Genomic DNA, 21,317 nt, shown 5'->3' with positions numbered 1-21,317 from the left:
AAAATTTAAAACAAAAAGGGCACTATGCATAATTGTTATAAAATCAACGTTTCCAGAGTTACGGATGGTGAAAAGTGGAGGTTTTCGATACTTTTTATATTTTTTGGGCAATTGATGATTATTTTGGGTGGTGAGGTTGAGGTTTTTTCAAGGGCTTATCGCTAACATACCATCGGCCACTGAAACATTAAATTTTATTTAAAAAACACAAGAAAATTTCTTTGATTAGTAATAATATTATAAATTACCCAAACAATATAAATAGTATCGAGAACCTCCACTTTTTACCCTCCGTAACTCTGGAACCGTTGATTTTATAACAATTATGTATAGGACCTTTTTTGTTTTAAATTTTATGTAGGACATATCTGTATAGAACATTGTTTACGCTAAAGCATAGTTTTAGAAATATTGACGCAAAACGTAAAAAAAACTACTAATTTACCGACTTCTCCCCCATCTCCCCCCAAACCGGACGCTCAAAATGATGTTACATTTTACTGAACAATTCATGGACCATATAAAACAATTTGGTGTGAAAGGAAATCTTTCGCTTTGGATATCTGGAAACTAACTTTGGAAACGTTCATTTTAGAAGGATTATGCATCGGGCCTTTTTTTCCGGAACATTTTTGTATAGAAGGTTATTCACGCTAAACCACATAGTTTTAGAAATACTGACGAAAAACGTAAAAAACTACGAATTTACCGATTTCTCACCCCCCCCCCCCCCCCAAAACCCGTCGCTCAAATTGGTGTGACTTTTTTCTGAACATTATGTGGACCATATAGAACAATTTGGTGTTGGAGGATAACTTTCATTTTTTATGTCTGGGTTTGGGTCTAGTTGTATCATACTAACATTTTTCTATTTTTTGTACACAGGTCAGTAATTCCATAAATTTCTAAATAAATTCTTATTCTCTAACACATGTGATTCGTAGATGTACAGAATCTCGTTGTCTTGCTTCTCTTGTATAAATGATCTTGTTGATTTCTGGCTGCTTATCATAACGGGTCTTGGATGCAAAAGGCATCAATGGCATTCTTCCATTTTATCTGTCCCTCGCCAGGATTTTTCAGTCTTGTATTCCTTCCTTCGTCGAAGAAAACCATTACATGATATGTATCTGTCTTCCATAGCAATCAAGACTTTTAGATTGTAATACTGCTATCTTAGTATTTTTCTTCTTTTAGTATTCTTAACATAAGCCCCTGCGACAAATATAACTTTGTCATCCATTGTCAACCCAATTGTACGAACGTTTCATTGCCCGTATTGCCCATTTACGGTCAAATTTAGGGGCTGACAATGTTGTTGAGATAGGTATATATTGCCGAGCCACCTGCTGCATTCAATATTATGGCTTGGCCACTGTCGCCAGGTCAATATCGCTAGGTCCAAAAAATATTGCTCGTTTAGAAGCACCGTTACTCAAATACAAAATATCAAAACAGTAAACTTTTTAAAGCTGTTGTATCACACGTTTATTGTTTTAAAAAATGTTGGTAATGGATTCACTTAAAACTTATCAAAATATTTATGCCTGGATAAACTACTAACGACATATTAATTGGTTTAAGTGTATTTTTAACTATCAAAATGAAAAAGTATGTAGTTAAGTATATTACCACTAACGTTTTTGTGGAGTTGCTGTAAATTGCGTAAAAATGTTTAAATTGCTCTTACATGATTTAAACAGATGAACGTGGAAAATAATAAGTTAAATTATTTAGTTTAGTTTTTATGAATATATTATGGATAATTTAATGTAGAATATATGGACGGGATTCTGCAGAAAGGATCCAAACCACATTTTGTTAAAACTGAGATATTAACCAAAAACTTTACGATAAAATTTAAAATTCTCTATTAAAAATAATCATGGTTTAACATTAAAATCGTGAATATATGCATTAGATTTGATTTCACACATCGATGATAAAAGTTCCCAACCTCCTATGTCAATTTTTGGATATTTTGTTTTGTTACCCTTAAATTAAAGAGAAATATGTATTTTTACTGTTTACAAGCTCCTATGTTGTTATTTCATATATGGCCATCTATAAGCCAATTAATGAAATAATGACATAGGAGCTCTAAATAGTAAAAATACATATTTCTCTTTAATTTACTAAACAAAATAGCCAAAAATTCACATAGGAGGTTGGGAACTTTCACCATCGACATACTGTTTGATTAAAGAAAACAGTTGTTTTAAAAAAATCCACTTTTGTGGCTTGGTTCCCTTCTGCAAAATAACCTAAGTGAATTCAAAGTTAACAAACATTTATTTTTCATTATTGAGTTGCATAATCAGTCGTATAATATAAAAAAATGTTAATATGAAATTACTGGGATTTAATAATTTCTTCTGGTTCTAATAAGTCCCGTAAATTCAAGAAACCAGTTGTTTTAAAAACATCCCCTTTTGTAGCTTGGTTCCCTTCTGCGAAATAACAAGTGAATTTGCATAAAGGAACCAACCCACATGGATCTTTTCTGCAGAACGCTGTCATGCTGCAACGATATAATGTTCTTTTTTAAATGTGTATGTAATTTTTCTGTACATTACAAATATGCAATTTGTCTAGACATTTATTAATTAACAAACAGTCTAATTTGTTTAAACAATTATTGAAAAAATAATTTTTTCCCAAAAATCCATTTATTTTAATCATACTATCGTTATTGATCATAAAGAGAGTTAAGGTATACTTTAATAAACAAATTATCTTCAATAAATAATTATCTAATAAAAATCATTTATTTGTTAAAGTGTACTTTAACTTTTTCTATGATTATTAATGATACTATGATTAAAAAAAATTTTTGTAAAAAAATATTTTTTCAAGAATTGTTTAAACAAATTAAACTGTTTCTTAATTGATAAATTTATAAACAAATTGCATATTTGTAATGTACGTAGGAATTTCATACAAGAAAATAGACAGAGATACAGAAAAAGTAGAGATACAGAAAATTATATTCGTTTGAACTTGCTTTTTCGGTATTTTAACTCGATGAATTTGTAGGTTCCCCTAGTAATCGTTTGAACTACATTTTTGAAAATTCGTAGAGGGTGCTGTGAAAGTACAATGTTTGTGCAAATTTTTTAAGAAAAAATAAAAATCCCATTCTTTAAAATGGCATTACTGGGATTCCTTAATTATTATAAACGAATTAGTTGTGAATTATAAAAACATATGGCTAACTTTGTCCCAAATGAACCCAGGCTAAATTTTTTTATTTGAAAATTCGTGTTAAAATACTATCTTTTCATATATATTTAAAAAGATTGTTTCTACGGGCAACATTTTTAAAGTTATTCTAAATGTTTAAAAACTACAAAATTTCAAACATTTTGCATTAGGATTTTTGACTATATTAATTATTTTTTTTATATTTTTTAATACATTTTGATATTATCACTCTCCTACTTTCATTTGGCATACTCAGAATTGCCCTATCTTCATTATTTTCTGTCTAATGTTATTGCAACATAAAGGTATCTGGGATAAACAAATAGAATAACTCTTAAACTGATTAATGGGGTCTTAAATTTTGAAGGTTTGTTAAGTACGCCAATACCCAACTTTGGGTGATACACATAAGTTGTAAGGTAGTTTTAGTAAAAGTTATTAACAAATAACGAGTTTCATTTATTTTGCAATTTGCGAAGCAACAAATTAACTTTTTAACTTTTAAAAATCGGCATTTTGAAGGTTTTTCAATGTTCTAAAAACTGACATTTGTAATTTTATGTCAACTATTTAGCTTTTGAATGAAGTGCAAAAAATCGCGATTTTTGCACTAAATTGTTAATAATTAAAAAACGGACGCGAACTCTAGCCAGGAAATAGGTAGGTTTTCTTCCTATAGGTCTACAATAACTAAAAAAGTAGTCAGCTACCTGGATCTTTGAGTGTCCCGAGAAAATCCTTATTCCCTGGACTATTCCAAGAGTTCTTTAAATGCTTCCAAATGAAACTGAAATGAAATTATAATATAAACAGAAGAAAAACAAAATTTTAGTTCGGAGAGATTATTCACCAATGTTATATTTAAAATGAGGCACGCGCAAGAGCCTCATTACAACCAGTATACTTATGTTTCTTCAAAGTATTATTTCCATCTCCTTTTAATGTCTTACTTCTCTGTTAGTAGTTCTCATATTAGTTCTCTCGCATATCGTCAATTTTGGTCTAATCTCAATGACTGTGTGATTTCTTTTATTCTTTTGAAGAATTTTCTGCTTTCGCGTCTGTTGTTATTCTCTAGGATATATTGTACTTGTTTTTACAAAGCCTCTATTTTCTTCTGGATATTCTAGTCGCGTGTAGTTTCTTTTCTTAATCAACTTCTTTGAATTAGAGCAAGTCTAGCTTGCATTTTCTCCTCTACTGCAGTTCTGCATTCACAAACATACCATTCCGCAGTTCTTTATCTCTTGATTTTGACGATATTTTCCTCTGCAGATTCCGCTATTATTGTTTGTAATTGCCTCCATTCCTCCTCCACAGTTTGGTTTGGTTCCATTTAGTTTTCTTTGGAGAGCATTTTGGTATTTTTGTTTCTGTGTTGAGTTTTTATCTTCTTTAAAATTTCAGTTTTTAATTCGACTATTTGTTCCTTTCCCCACTGTCACGATTTTTTGGCTCAATGTTTCCTCCCTGATAGTAATCTGAATCAGAGTTCGCCATATGATAACTTCAGAAAATACTTCTGTCTATTGCCCACCTTTTTGAGATGAGAATGTGGTCAATGTAATTGGCTTCATTGGTTCCTGATATATTCCATGTTCCTTTATATATTTTTTTTTTGGAAGTTGGTACCAATAACTACATAATTATTTGCGGCTGCGAATTGTGCAACCATATTATGTCCATTCTAACTGGTTTTTCCAGGTTCATTTAGACCTCTAACTTATCAATCAATCAATCAATCAATCAATCAATCAATTAATCAATATTCTTTATTTCAAGTGACTTTTACAAGTATTGAAATGGGTCAAATATAATCTATGATCAGTAAAAATCTATAAATACATAAAAACAGTTAACATAAAAACATATAAAATATACACAAAAAGATACAAGTTGTTAAGAGGAAACAGTAGCGATCAACAGGTAGCAAAAACGCGTTCCAAGATTGCGGCTGTAATTTTGAATATTTTTTAGAGCACGCGTATTCGTAATATAATAAAGAATGGCGGTACAGAGCCCAATTTGAAAAATATCTTAAATGTGGAATTTACTCTGTAATTAAATACAATATTAAAAAAACGAGCCTGTACCGCCATTAAGAAAAAGAAATACGCTTTCTTCAAATAAACTTTTTTATCTGATGCCTAGATTTTGTGTCATTTTGGAACTACTAAAATTTTTTATTTCATTAGTAGTTCCAAAATTAAAGTAGATTCCAAAGCATCGGATAAAAAAGTTTATTTGAAGGAAGTGTATTTTTTTGTTCTTCTTAATGGCGGTACAGGCTCTTTTTTTAATATTGTATTTAATTACAGAATAATTTCCACATATTAATATATTTTTCAAATTGGGCTCTGTACCGCCATTCTTTATTATATTACGAATACGCGTGCCAAATATCTCGAAAAAATATTCAAAATTACAACCGCAATCTTGGAACGCGTTTTCGCTACCTGTTGATCGCTACTGTTTTCTCTTAAAAAGATGTCTGCAAGTATTCCTCTAACGAATAGAAAGTGTTTACCAGAAGTAAATCCTTAACTGTTCTTTTAAATACATAAATATTTGACTCTTTAACATAATTAAGTAATTTATTATACAAACGAACGCATGTTGGGTAAGGACCCTTGCCCACAACGGTCAAGTGGCGAACAGCTGTCACCAAATCGTTTCTGTAACGAAAATTGTAGCCACGCATTAAGGAAACATCATTTCTGCAAATAAAATTGCATCTATGTGACTTTAGATAAACAACACAACTGAAAATATACAGCGTAATTACAGTAAAAATATTTAATTTTTTAAAAACTGGTCTACAGGAATCCAAGCGCCTTCCAAACGTCATGGTACGAATAATTTTTTTCTAAGAACTAGCACCTCATTAATTCGGGAGCAATTTCCCCAACAAACTAAGCAATATTGAAAAATTGACTGTACATGAGCAAAATAGTGAAGTTTTAAGATATCTAGGGAGACAAAATTCCTAAGTTGCCATAAAACATAAAGGGTCGTTTAAACACAGCGATAAATCAAACAACTTATCAAGGTCAATCGAGTTGTTGCAACTTATCATTGTGTGTAAACGGTGCATCGCACAACTTATCAAAGTTGGAGTTGGGTTGAAGGTGGTATCGCATTGAATCGCAGCGTCTAAACAGCGTTTCAACTTGTCATCACAACTAGTTGCTGTGACTTATCGTTGTGTTTAAACGACGCTTAAAGGGTCGTTTAAACACAGCGATAAATCAAACAACTTATCAAGGTCAATCGAGTTGTTGCAACTTATCATTGTGTGTAAACGGTGCATCGCACAACTTATCAAAGTTGGAGTTGGGTTGAAGGTGGTATCGCATTAAATCGCAGCGTCTAAACAGAGTTTCAACTTGTCATCACAACTAGTTGCTGTGACTTATCGTTGTGTTTAAACGACGCTTAACAGTACACAGACAATCTTCCCACTACATAATCAACGTGAGAGCTCCAAGACAAATTAGAATCCAGGTAAACACCTAACAACTTAGTGGAGTGGCTATTTACCACTGACCCATTTTCAAGTTTTACTAATGGACTCATCTGCATAGTAGAAGGTGAAAAGGTTACCATATTGGTCTTTGATCCATTTAAGATTAGGGAATTATTTAAACAGTAATGAGTCATAATTTTTACAAGACAGTTTGCTTTTTGTACTACATGAAAAAAATTATTGGAATTTAGTGCAACTGTGGTATCGTCAACAAATTGAGTGACATAACAGCCTGATTGCTGTTCCACGTTTTCTACTCGAACGCTTATTGCATCAGAAAAATTATCTAAAGGATTCCGAACCAAACATGTTGAGCTATCGTTTATCAGTTGATTTAAATCATTGACGAAAATCAAAAATAAAAGAGGGCCAATGATACTTCCATGTGGAACTCCGGAGAGGACACTTTCTTCTGAAGAAAATATTATATTCCTATTCACATTGACCTTAATTTTTTGAAACCTTTTCGATAAAAAGGTGTGGATCCACTAAACGCAGTTCCTTTAACACTACTATAAAGTTTTTCCAGCAGTATTGAATGATTTACAGTTTCAAAAGCACGTGCTAAGTCAAAAAATAAATAGATAACTTTAATACCCTTATCAAAGTTCGATAAAATATGATTGCGCAGCGCTAGTAGTGCATCTTGCACACTTATACCTTCACGGAAACCAAATTGAGACTTTTATATAATGTTGTGCTTGTTAATATACGAGAGGATATACGGATTGTTGATATACGTGTATGAAATGCCTTCTCATATATTTTTGAAAACACAGATAAAAGTGCTAGGCCTCGATAGTTATCAAATTTTTAGTGGAGTCACTGAAGTTTGATATGAGCTATAACCTCCGATTTCGTTGAACCTGCATCGATTTGCATGAAAATTGGTGAGTGGTTAGAGGATATCTCAAGGAACAAAGGTGACAGGGTGCCAACTTGCGCTTCTACCCTGGGGTTGGATGCTACCCCTTCTCAAGGGTGAAAATTATTTTATTAAAAATAACCCCATAATTCGATAGAGAGACAAATTCTAAGCAAAATTTGTTATATAAAGTTATTAAAATACATCAAAACTTTTTTAGTTATTAAAGATCAGAAATTTTAATTTTTCATAAGAGAAATGCATGTTTTTACCCAATTTTTCATAGATAACTCAAAAACTATAAGATTTTACAAAAAAGTTATTATTACCAAAATTGAAGCTAATAAAAAATTAAATAAACTTCTCACTAAAAAAACCTTTTAGTATTAACTAAAAGTGAGTTATAGGTAATTGAATGCATATTTTTTTCGGCGAGTACCCAAATATAAGTTTTCCATCTTAAATTACTGGAAAATGATGCATTTTATAACATAAACTTATTAAACATTTGTGAAAGTACTTAGAAATATCTATCAAATGAGATACCGAACAAGTTAATAGCATTAAAATTTATGCTCCAAAAATTTTTTAAACGTTATCTTTTAAAAATTTTTCCAAAAAATGTTATGGCTTTTTTTTATTAACTCCGTCAATTTTTAAGATATCAGGTTCGCCTAAAAACGGTTTGAAAGTTAATTTAAAAGGCTATTAAAACTCGTTTTTAGTCTTTTAAATCCCTTACTTTTTAAAAATCAAAGTTTAAATGGCCACGGTTACATGGTTCTCGCAGCAAAATTTAAGCTTTAAACTTTTCTATCTCGGTTATTTTTCACCCTACAGAAATGGTAAAAGAAGTATAATATTTGGTATAGAAAAAACTAAAATTTGGTTATTTACCATTTATTACGTATATTGAGTATTTTCATAGTTATTATCAAATGAAAATGAACATGACGATAATTTAAAAAATTCTGATTTTTTTAAACTACATCTTTTTTTCAAAAATATGCATTCTAAACCGGTGAAAATTGTTAAAATCATTACGTATTATCATTACTTACAAAGAAATTTCTGTAAGGATTACTATAAATTTTAATTTTTGTGGAAATGGCGTATGTTTTATTTTTCACTTTTTCCTAAAAAAATCGAAAGGTTTCTCTTAGTTTCATCATAACTTGCTTAATTTTGATGCTATTAACTTCTTCTGGAGCTCATTTGTTAGATGTTTTGAAGGACTTCGATAAGTCTTAAGCAGATATATTTTATAAAATGCATCGTTTTCCCGTTATTTAAGCTTGAATACTTAGATTTGAGTACTCATCGAAAAAAATATACATTTAATTACCCATAACTCATTTTGAATTAACATTAGTTTAGTACTTTGAGTAAATAGTGTATTCAATTGTTTATTGTCTTCAATGTTGGTAAGAATAACTTTTTTGTAAAAGCTAATAGTTTTTGAGTTAAACGTGAAAAACAGCTGTAAAATCTGCATTTTTTTACGAAAAAATAAAATTTTTCATCTTTACTAACTCAAAAAGTATTGATTTATGTTAATATCTTAATATAACAAATTTTGTTTAGAATTTGTCCCTCTATCGATTTATGGTATTATTTTTAATAAAATAATTTTCACCCCAGAAAAGGGGTGGCATCCACCCCCAGGGTAAAAGCGCAAGTTGGCATCATGTCACCTTTGTTCCTTGAGGTATCCTCTAACTGCTCACCAATTTTCATGAAAATCGATGGAGGTTCAACGAAATCGGAGATGAAAACCTTTAGTGACTGCACTATTTGATTTGTCACCTTTTTATGCATAGGCACAAATAAAACAGTATTTAGAATTTGAGGAAAAATCCCTTCCTGAAATGAAAGGTTTACTAGAAATGTTAATTGTTTATATATGTTATGAGATACATGTGTTAACATAGAATACGGCAGCGTTTCCCAACCGGTGGGTCGCGACCCACTAGTGGGTCGCGGACGGATTGCAGGTGAGTCGCGGCGTGGCTCTTACAGTAACTGAATAACGTACATATATATCATCATGGGTGGGGGATGGGTCACGAATATGAAAAAACATTAGAAGGTGGGAAGCACTGGAATATGGGATCTCATCCAGTCCAGCTGAGGATTTTTTTGAGATATCATTAATTATACTTTTTATTTCTTCATCACTAACAGGATAAAGGATATATAATTTTATAATTTTCATATATTTGAGATAAACTATTTATGATTTCTACCTTTAATTTACTATGCGTCCCCTCCTCCTCTTTCTCTTTTTTTTCGCTTCTCTTCCTCTTCTTTTCTACGCTTCGCTTCATCTTCTTTTTTAAGTTTTAATAAACATGCCGGGGTCCGGACGTAACCATTTCTTTCAACTTCAAAAACTCAAATACTACTGTTACCTTTAACTTCCTGTATTTCTTCACATTTTCTGACGTTCCAGGCCCTTCTAGACATTTCGGTATTTTTCTATGAAATCTCGATTCTAGTTTTTCGTCAAGGGAATTTTTATCAATAATTTTATCTTTATTAAATCTCACGGAACCGTGGTAACAGTATATTTTGTTAATGTGTGTGTGTGTGTGTGTGCTTGTGTTCTATTGGTACTGGTTTTAGCAACCAACTGGCCAGTCAGTGTGTTTTGAGTTCTGTCTTTTACAAAATTTGTGCTTAGTATCTACATTTAAAATTATTACTGCTACTAAATTTGTACTGTTTTTTTTATTATTTTTTATTATATTTTTTACAGATATTTTTTTATTATTTTCTTTTTAGTTTTTTTGTTTTGTTTGTTTTTATGTATTTTTTTTTAATTTTTGTTTACTACGCTAAGACCTAAACTTATTTTTTTAATAAATTTTGAAAATGCATTCAATCGGGTCAGTAGTTACAAGAGCAATAAAACACGTGTGTACAATCATTCAATCCTATTTATCAATCTACATCTGTCATAAGTAAAGACTGGATTATATGCAAAATGCATATGCATATATATGCTGCATATTTCTCATGTTTTTCATAAATGCATATGCCTTGCATATTTGGAGATTTAAGAGCATATAAATGCATATTTTGATGGGAATTTACTCTACCCCATTTAAAAATAAGGTATATATTAGTAACATCAACATCCATTAAAATAAAATGTGAAAGTAAATATTTTGCTGTTAAGCTCCTTTGTTGTTGTACCCATAAACATAATGGGCGTTATTTATAGCTGCAGGTATCATTATCCGGATATTTAAGATTTATAGACTTCTCAGAATTTACAAATTACCTAAGTAAATACCGATTATATTTTGAATAACATTACAAATATTACCTGTACTTTCTGCTGGTGTCGGCCAACTATGAATTATTCTGGGAAAACCAACCAAAACGAAATTTTAAGGCAGCGTTGCCAATTTAGCTTATTTTATGCTAGATTTGGCATATTTTTGTGTTGTTTAGCTTATTTATTTCTTGTTTAGCATATAGCATATTTTCTAGCATATTAAATAATATAAAAATTATTTAGTAAAAATCGAAAATCTTCTAATTCAGAACAAATTTTTATGTTGGCCTTACAATTACTAAAACAACTTAGGAACTCTCTCACAGGAACTTGAAACTGATATCAGTGAGTCAAATCTGATTCCTAACAAAAAATGTTTAACCATTCACACATACACACCTACATCAGCAAATCCCTTCGCCTTCAATAATGTTTATATTAGTACTTATGTCTGTGGACCATGAGATTACTATTAACTACAGGATCATGTTTCAGCATTTTTTAAAACAAATAATTTATCTGTACTGGGTTATGCTTGCTATAGGGATTTTTTATTAGTTGATAATGGAATACCTACTGTTGAACTGATCATTCCATCATTCTTGTGAGGTTTGGCAAATACTATATTGGTCGAGTTGGCAACACTGTTTTAAGGGTAGGATAGATTATTTTATTTTATGAATGGTTAGTCTTAAATCAATCGCCGATTATTCAACTTTTGTGATTGCAAGTTATTGACTATACTGTGTAAAAAAATCATTTTATTATTATTGTGAAAATGCCTAAAGTAGCAAGGGAAAAATCAAGTCTTCTCAGAAGTTGGATTGGAAGTAACAATCATCTAAAAGTTATCGACAGTGAAAGTATGTTTTGCACCATTTGTGATAAAAAGGTAAGTTCTCCACTTCAATAGATTTTTAAACTTATCAAACTTCTTTGCACATCTATGTGTCTGTCTATTCTAAAATGACAAACCGTCCCATTTCTTCAAAAACTGTTTTTTAAAGTTCGCAACGGTTTGGCTTATACAGAGCGAGGTGTTGAGAGTGGCCCACCCTGTATACTACGGTACACTGACTGTACTTTATTGTTTGACGATTTCAATTTCACTTTGAGAAATAAAAAAAAATTGGGGGAGGTTTAAAAAGTTTGATCATTTTAATGTAGGTATCTATTTACGAAAACATCTAAAACATCATTATCATTATATTCCAGATTCCATGTCAAAAGAAATTCCAAGTAGTTCAACACATAAAAACTTCACTTCACCAAACTAAGCTATCAAAAAATGATAATAAACCTCGCCAGCAGATTCTACAGAACAGTTTGCAGATTCAGAATACGTCAGTTGGGCAAGAAACCTTTGCAAAGGATTTATGCCATTTTTTTTTGAACTGCAATATCCCTCTGCACAAGTTAGAACATAAATCGTGTCAAAACTTTTTAAAAACTTATTGCAAGATTAAAGATAAACCAGCTCAAATACCAAGTTCTTCAACTCTTCGGAAAAAATATGTCAGTGCATGTTACAAAGATGTGATGACGAGTATTAAAAATCAGTTAAAAGCCGATTATCTTTGGATTTCCGTCGACGAAACAACGGATACAAAGGGTCGACAAATTGCGAATCTAATTGTTGGAGTTCTTAACGACTCTGGCGATTTTAAAAACTCATACTTAATTAGTGTAAAATGTTTGGAAAAAACAAACTATGCTACAATAGCTAGATTTGTTAACGAATCCCTAACAAATTTTTTTTTACCTGATCAAGTACCATTTGAAAAAATATTATTAATGCTTAGTGATGCCGCCTCATATATGATGAAAGCTGCATCCAATCTTAAAATCTTTTTCCCTAATTTAATTCACTGTACATGTTTGGCGCACGGCCTAAACAGAGTTGCAGAGAAAGTTAGAATTGAATTTCCCAATGTAAACACCTTAATAAATAATGTAAAAAAAGTATTTCTGAAAGCACCACTACGTGTACAGGTATATAGGGAGATGCTTCCCGATATTCCTTTACCACCAGAACCAGTATTAACCAGATGGGGAACTTGGCTTAAAAGTGCTATATTTTTATCTGAACACTACGACGACATCAAAAGCGTTATTTCAAGTTTTGATCCGACTTGTACCGCTATTGATAACTGTCAAAATATTTTTAAAGAAAAGTCTATTAAAAATCAATTGTTGTATATAAAATCGAATTTCGATATCATTGAAAGTTCAATTACAAAATTAGAGGCTCAAAATTTATGTCTTCACAATAGTATGTCTATTGTTGATTCGGTTAAACAGAAAATAACAAATCTGAATGGGGAAATTGGAGTAAAAATTAAAGATAAACTTGATGACGTTTTAAACAAAAATGAGGGTTTCACTTTATTGCGTTCAATAAATAATATAATCAATTTTGGAAACTTCGATGAAAATATTAATATGGATCCGTCTCTAATAGCAAAGTTTAAATATGCCCCAATTACATCTTGTGACGTTGAGAGATCTTTTTCTGCCTATAAACAAATATTAACAGATAGAAGACATAATATTAGTTTAGAAAATATGAATCAATATATGATTATTTATTGTAACAATAAAAATATGTAAATTTGTTTTATTGTACTCTTTTTATAATATTAGTTTAGAAAATATGAATCAATATTGTAACAATAAAAATATGTACATTTATTTTATTGTACTCTTATTTATCTTGTGGTCAAAATAAAATATTTTGCCGTTTTATTTGTCACAAAACCTGAAGTTAAAAAAATATATTAAGAAATAATAATACAATTTGGTTTAAATTCAAACCTATTTATTTATTTTTATTATTTTTTATTTATTTATGTATTTAACGTAAACCATAAAATTATTCATATAAAAATAAGTGCATATATAAATGCATATTTGCATGTTAATTGTGCATATTCAGCTTGTTTTAAAATGCATATTGCATGCATATTTTAGACATTTTTTAGTGCATATTTTCCAGTCTCTAGTCATAAGCAATGTTCCCTATTAAAAATAAGTTCTAAATAATATTATTCATAAATTATTAACAACGTTTAATTATTCTTTCTTAATACGTGTACAAGATAAGAAAGTTTGAATGAAATAATTAACTAACTCACACATTTCGTACATTTATTTTTAGCCCCGGTGTTTGAACTCATTAGTAAAAAAGTAACTAGTACCTATCCAACTTTTCAACAAACCCATACCAACCTGTCCACACCAAATCATTCCTATATACCAATTAGATAACAATTCTATTAAGAGTGTACTTTTATTTGTTGCAGCTAATTTTATCCAGCATCATCATTTCAAAATCGACTCCGCAGTGAAAAGGAACACCTGCAGTTAAATAGTGTTGTGTGATGTAAGTGTGACATATTATATTAATACCAACAAATAATAATAGCACGTGAGAAAAAAATCGAATTTGAAAAAAGTGCGACGTTTCGAATTCCGCGTAATATAAATTTTCGGTTGAGTACTGTTTTGTTGTGCTACACAAATGTTAAAAACGTAATTTTCGTAATTATATCGTAATTATATCTTGATTTATCAAAATCGACATGTGACAAGGCTTATCTGCTACACAATGGAGGTGAATAGTTGAACGGGTTGGAAAATACGAGTACACAGAAGCGCGCACAAAGACAGTTATTGAATGGTGTTCATACCAAATATGTGCAAATGTTGTCAGAGGTAAGAAATTTTTTATTTCATTAACATATTTCTAACATACGAGAAGGATTAAAAAACTGATTTAACGAAATTTATTACAGTCGATTTATTTATGACGCTCATAAACATGAAAGACGCTGATGATTGTTTAAATATAAGATAAAGTGCGAAAGATGTTTTTTTAACTTTTAGATATTTACTGTATATCTGCAATTTCATAATACTTAACAAGAATAACCAAAAAACAAAATTGTATAAATTATAGCTTAAACAGTCCCATTAAAGATACAGAAGACTTAAGTGCTTGAATAGTGTACAGTGTACATAGTGCTTACAACTTTTAGAAGTTTTTGAGAGTTGATGTAGCACTTTTTCATTAGAAAACTTCTAGTATTGAACTTGCAGGACTTTGTTTTGTAAACAATGTCATTAAAACATATATTTTATCATCACAAACAGTTTTAAGAGCGCTCTCTCTCTCTCTCTCTCTCTCTCTCTCTCTCTCTCTCTCTCTCTCTCTCTCTCTCTCTCTCTCTCTCTCTTGTCTGTGATAATTTCTTTTAACTCATGCTTAGGTCTCTTGCATATTCCTATGATTTGGTCTTTGCTTGAGAGCCCTTTGCTGTCTTTTAGCTCATTTAATATGGAATTATGTATTAATTGTCTTGTCGCCGGTCTACGTAATTATTAATATTCTTCTACAATACAACATTTCAGTGGCATATAATATATAATAATATCTTCTTTCCGCTTAGTCCAATGTCCTAGCGTCCAAGATTTACATCCGTAGTAGTGATGTTGATTATAGTTACTTTCAAGTATTCGTTACAAATCGTTACTTTTGTATAAAGTAATCATTTACAGTATTCGTTGTACTTTGTTTACTTTTGTATTTGAGTACCGGTAATCATATCGAGAATCATATTTCTCAGTGGGTGGGTATTTTGTATAAAGTACTCATTTACAGTATTCGTTACTTTGATTACTACGATTACTTTGGTTACTTTTGTATTTGAGTACCGGCAGTGCCAGCGATAGGGTATAAGGTGCCCGCCTACAAAACTAGCACAGGCGCCACATCTCCCCCCTCCCACATACACACATATACTCGTACAACCCTAGCCTCCACATGTCCGAGTATCAAACAGGTCACACTGCGTAACCTGGAGTTGTGCCTCTTGTATCTGCCGGCCCATAACCTGGAGTGATATCTATCTGACCAACAAGCTATACCACCATCCCTCCCAATCGCAGTACATAACGAATGAGGAGGCTTTGTACTAAACGTTACCTTGGATGCCCTGTGTAATGGGCCCTGGATAATCCTCTGTATTACTTTATATAGTTAAACCACCTGATTTTAGGGGTAGCTAGAAGAGCTTTTCTCCCTATTAATGACATGCTTTTGGACTTGTGTCCTAAAAATGTGTGTTCCTAAAAATGTGTGTCTGCTATCCGTAAATGTCCCCGATAAATAAAGTTCGGTACAGTTTTATTGGACCCATCATCTGACAAAACAACTTCACTTTCACTTTTTTAAGAAATTGGCTAAGATAACTACTAATATTGTTTTTTTGTCATTTCTTCTTTTTCGGCTTTTTTTCAATTTGTGCCCCAGATAATTTGTTTTGAATCCATTTTTATTTACCTACATAAAAATAATAACTTGAAAACCTCAAGATTATGCTTCTGCAGTAATGTGAAACTGTAATTTAATAATAGTACTTAATTAATAAGAGTACTTAAATTAATAAGAGTACTTATTTAATAAGAGTATTTAAATACTTTTATATTAATTGAATGCAACACTAGGTTCTTTAACTGCAGATGCAGAGTATACAATTGACAAACTTATTCTCTATTATAGTAGGGGAGCGAAGTATGCTAAATGTGCAGTCACTCGAGCGCTTTGCGGACCTATAGGGTTTTGAAGAGAAGGTCCTAATAGCAAAAAAAGTTAAGTAAAGTTTTCCATTTTAGTGGGCGCTTGCCATTTTTTAATTTAATTTTCCAGTTCCAACAATGGTTTTTTTCGATTATAGCGCCATCTATCTATAATTTGAAAAAACATTTCTAATAAAAGTTGCTTATTTTTACGTAAAGAATCCAAATCTGGAATACAAATTTGGGGCTCTTATTTAAGATTTTAAAGTAACTCCCCACCCCACCTCCGTGGAAAAGTCGTGTTTGGTACCATTCGATAGATTTTTCAAAAATATTGATTAAATGTATTTTGCAGTTTTTCGATCTAATGTTTATTTTGCGAAATATTGCGGGATTTGTATTTAAAATTTTAAATTTACCCCCCACCCCTCTCCGTGGGGGGTCATGTTTGGTATAGATTTTTGAAAAATATTGAAAACATATTTTTAGTTTCTTGATCTAACATTCATTTCGCGAATTATTCGCTTTTTTTTTGTGAAACTTTAACTCACCAATTTCCTTACGCCCCGCTCAAAATGTCAGATTTTTGAAATGTACACTGTTTTGCATGTTCTTAACTTACCTTATCTTAATTTGAAAATTTCGAGTATTTTTAAGGATATATTTTCTTTTTCGGGCCCCCCTTAACGAACTCCTCTGTGTTAAGAGCTAATATATGATAGAGGTACATCTGCAGGGTACCAGGTTTCTCTCCATATGATAATCTGACGCGCTCGAGTAACTGCAAAAATCCCCGCTTGGGCTCCCCTACCATTATAATCACATATAAAATAATACTAAATCTAAAGAGCTCTAAACTAAATTTTATGTAAAATGTTTATTTTAAATATATGTTTTTATGGAATACTTATGATACCTAAATTAATAGGTACATAATACTTAACATACTTCTTAAATTAGACAATCCATAAGAAAGCAGTATCACAATCTTGTTTATTTTACTAGAAATCATTCATTTCCTCTCGTAACTGCTGATACAAAACTAACAACTTGCAAGAAATTTGAAGAAAATCAACAAAGCATTCTCATTAAGAGCAAAGTTGACCTTTCTTTGACCAATAAATTATATTACTACATGGTATAAGAATTCTATGCAGCATTGCATATTTTTGTATATTCTGCATGTGATATGCAAGATTAACAAACACAGATTATAAGGTATTATAACGAATTTAAACCACATTTAAAAAATGAATTTTTTTATTTTAGTATTTTGCATAACACCAACAGAAAAAAAGCTCATTTTGGCGCCCGCCTGTGCAGTGCATCCCTTGCAGGCCCGTTATCGCCGGCCCTGAGTACCGGTAATCATATCGAGAATCGTATTTCTCAGTAGGTAGATATTTTGTATAAAGTACTCATTTACAGTATTCGTTACTTTGATTACTTTTGTTACTTTTGTATTTGAGTACCGGTAATCATATCTAGAATCGTATTTCTCAGTAGGTAGGCATTTTGCATAGGTATTCCGATATAACAACGACCTTCACCAATCTGTTTAAGGGATAAAAATGATTTGATTACTATGATTACTTTTGTTACTTTTGTAACAAAAGTAGGTACCTATTTTGGATACGTATTCCGATATAATAACGACCTTCACGAAGTACGAAGTAATAAGAGTAACCAAAGTAATCAAAGTAGATACAATAATAGTCGTTACTCGCTCTGATACGATTGGTACGAAGTACTCAGAGTAATCAAAGTAGATACAATAGTCGTTACTCGCTCTGATACGATTGGTACAAAGCAATCAGAGTAATCAAAGTAACGATTTGCCTATCTGTATAGTAATTGTTACTTTCGGTATTCGTAAGTAGCGAGTACTATGTAACGAATACTTACTTTTTAAAATCACTAATCCGTAGATATATTATATTGGGAATGTTGGGCAGTAGCTTAACCTGCATTTTATAATTCATGAAATTTGAAAGTCCTTCCATAGTTTAGCCGTGTTTTAGCGACTTTTGCAAGATCATATCTACGTTTTATTTCTTCCTGTAGTTACCCAGTGCTTGCGATCTCAAATATAAGTATAACCTTAAATTGGTCAATCAATAGTCGTTATTCATTATGTGTAGATATGCACCATCGTGACATTTGTCTTTGATATGTTTAACTGCAAACAAAAGATTTGAGTGTCTGAGAACTGTGTCACCTACAAAACATAGGTTGGTTATTTTTCGGCCATTTACTGAGATGCTCTTTTCCCATCCTTTAAATGCTCTTAGTATATGTTAAATCATTGTGGGAAAAGTTTAGATCCTTGTCTGATTGCCTGTTCTGGATGTACTTCGTATTGTTAAGTTACAAACGAAATTCAGTGTTGTGATATGTCTACCTCTTTTAGTATCTGCTATATCTAAGTGTTGCTATTTGACCCCGTCAAACGCTTTGCTATTATCTATAAAACAAAATTAGTACATTTAATGTGTATAATGGGATACTGAATTTCTTAATTAAACTATTTCTAATGTACAACAATTATTAACAAAACTGATTTCATGAAATATATTACGGTGTATTTATTTATGACGCTTATAAACACGAAAGATGCTTATGATTGTTTAAATATAACATGATAGTGTTTGCAAGATATTTTTTATAACTTTTAGAGTAAAAATATGTTTACTGTATCTCTGCAATTTCGTAACGTTTAACAAGAATAACCGGGAAATAAAATGGGAAAAATGGAACTAAATAAACGAATCAAGGACATAAAAAAGACTGAAGTGCTTTGAGGGTTTGCTTAGAGCTATGTTTTTCTTTCTTCCCTCTCTCTCTCTCTCTCTAGTGCCTTCCCTCCTTATGAAGTATTGGACGCTCTTACGTATTTTAGCCAAAAGTGAAAGATGGTTGATTGGCTTCTTTTTTTGGGAGGTGAGAATATTCAAAAGACCGTCTGGGAAGGTGTCTCAGGTGTGTCGGATTCGGTCCGTCACGCTTCACCGTGCCGAACCGCCTACTGACTAAACTCACCTCCTCTTCCTCCAGCCGACAGGTCTGGAACCCTCTTGGCGAGCATGTCTGACACGTCGACCTTACTCATAACTCCCCCGGGCACCCTCGGCGTACATTCCGTAGATTAAGTGGCCACCCAGCCGCCCCGCCCCTCACACACCCCGCACAAAGACCGGTTGGTCAAGACGACCGTCCCGTGCAGCCCATGTGCGTGTGCGGAGACCGAGGTGCACCAATCCAACAAGAACTAGCAAAAGGATACCAGTCGACAGTTACGAGCAACTCCAAGCATTCGTGCTTTCATCAATTCGCACTCACACCCATACCCATTCATTCTACAGTTAAAAGGAAGCAGTCAGTGAGGTTGGATGTAAAGATCCTCCCCACTACCTGAGACAAAACAAAAACATACTAAAAAACAAGACAAAACAGAAAGTAAACAAAACAAAACAATACAAAGGCGGTCAGCATGGGTCAGATGTAAAAAGTCCTCCCAAAAGCCAAAAGTAAAAGATGGTTGATTGGCTGGATTAGTTCATTCTCTTCTGCTTTATCCCTTTGAAATTTTCCCTACAAGTATTTTCCACTCCTCTCTATTTCTCGCTCCCTGTTTTATCTCTTTCTGTCTCAGACTGATTATTTGATGATTTCTTGTTATAGTAGTTCTTCTCCAGTTATTACCTGGTATTCCTTTTCTGCGTATGTAGTAATAGGAAAAATAAGAGCATTGGTCAACCTGGGCTTAGCAGTCCTTGTTATTGTTTGATCTTTCTATATTTTAATTAATTTAGCTACTGCAGTTTATTCTGTTGCTAGTCTACGCCTGATTTCTAAGGAGCAATCGACATTGTTGTTTATCAGGAAGCCCAAGTATACAAAGTCTGCTACTTCGATATTCGCCATTTGGTGTGTGTGCGGTAGATTATTAGTTGCCCTGTCTACGATTACTATTTTTGTTTTTCTGGTGTTAATCTGAATTCCGAATTATTTGCCTATCAGGCTTAGTCGTTGGATGATGGTAATCATTTCGACTTCATTCGCTGCTAGTTTCGGTGTGTCATCTGCGTATCACAGGTTACAAATTTTTCTGGCTTTTATAGTGATGTAAAGCCTACAAACAAGTAAAACGAAGTAATTTTTATGCGGGGATGCAGAAAGCGATGGAGAACGAGAGATTTGCCTGGGTAGCCTCATTTGGTGTTCACCGATGAGGCTACATTAAATTTAACTGGAAAGATGAACGGTCACGATTTTCAGATATTCGGATATGCTTATGCAATCGGGTTAAAAGGTACTCCGATGTCTTTTGATTTCCAGTTGCCATTCCTCTCCGTCTTCCCTTAAGTTGACCTCTATTTCACTTTTTCTGATCTCCCTGTCAGTGCCTTCTTTCTAATTTTTCCAATTATCCAGAAGAAATATTAGTACAATCATTTTAAAAAGGAAAGGAGAAATTCTGAAGACCCGAAGTACAGGGCATCTTTTCTACGGTATGGGTAATGAAGAAACATCAGAGGGAGGTATTGGGTTTTTTATACATAGAAATCATAGCGATAAAATTATACCTATTAAAGGAATATCGAACAGAGTTGCCTACTTAACATTACAACTCAATAAAAGATACAGTATTAAAATAATTCAAGTCTATGCACCAACAACCACCCATTCAGATGAAGAAGTCGAAGAATTCTACGACGATATCTCAATAGCCCTAAATGACGTACCCACACAATACGTGATAATATGTGGTGATTTCAATGCGAAAATAGGAATCAAATCATGTCCAGAAGAAACATCACTTAAACAATTTGGACTAAATGGAAGGAATGAAAGAGGAGAAC

At 32.1% G+C, this 21,317-nt stretch overlaps 1 protein-coding gene across 2 annotated transcripts in view; it reads left to right on the top strand.

Annotated features, from left to right (window-relative positions):
• The window catches only part of LOC114328719 (uncharacterized), a 144,471-nt gene that overhangs the window by 23,834 nt on the left and 99,320 nt on the right, over positions 1 to 21,317 (top strand). Inside the window, exons 2-3 of one of the 2 annotated variants that reach the window (XM_050651437.1) lie at positions 14,181 to 14,592; positions 17,725 to 17,847. In XM_050651437.1, coding sequence (XP_050507394.1) covers positions 14,555 to 14,592; positions 17,725 to 17,847 — 161 coding nt within the window. In that variant the 5' untranslated portion in view covers positions 14,181 to 14,554. The remainder of the gene's footprint in view (positions 1 to 14,180; positions 14,593 to 17,724; positions 17,848 to 21,317) is intronic. The other variant, XM_028277662.2, reaches the window with a different exon arrangement.

The sequence above is a fragment of the Diabrotica virgifera genome, chromosome 5 (assembly GCF_917563875.1).
Source record: "Diabrotica virgifera virgifera chromosome 5, PGI_DIABVI_V3a".
In the NCBI taxonomy this organism is placed as follows: domain Eukaryota; kingdom Metazoa; phylum Arthropoda; class Insecta; order Coleoptera; family Chrysomelidae; genus Diabrotica; species Diabrotica virgifera.
This window is presented reverse-complemented; position numbering and strand designations above follow the sequence as displayed.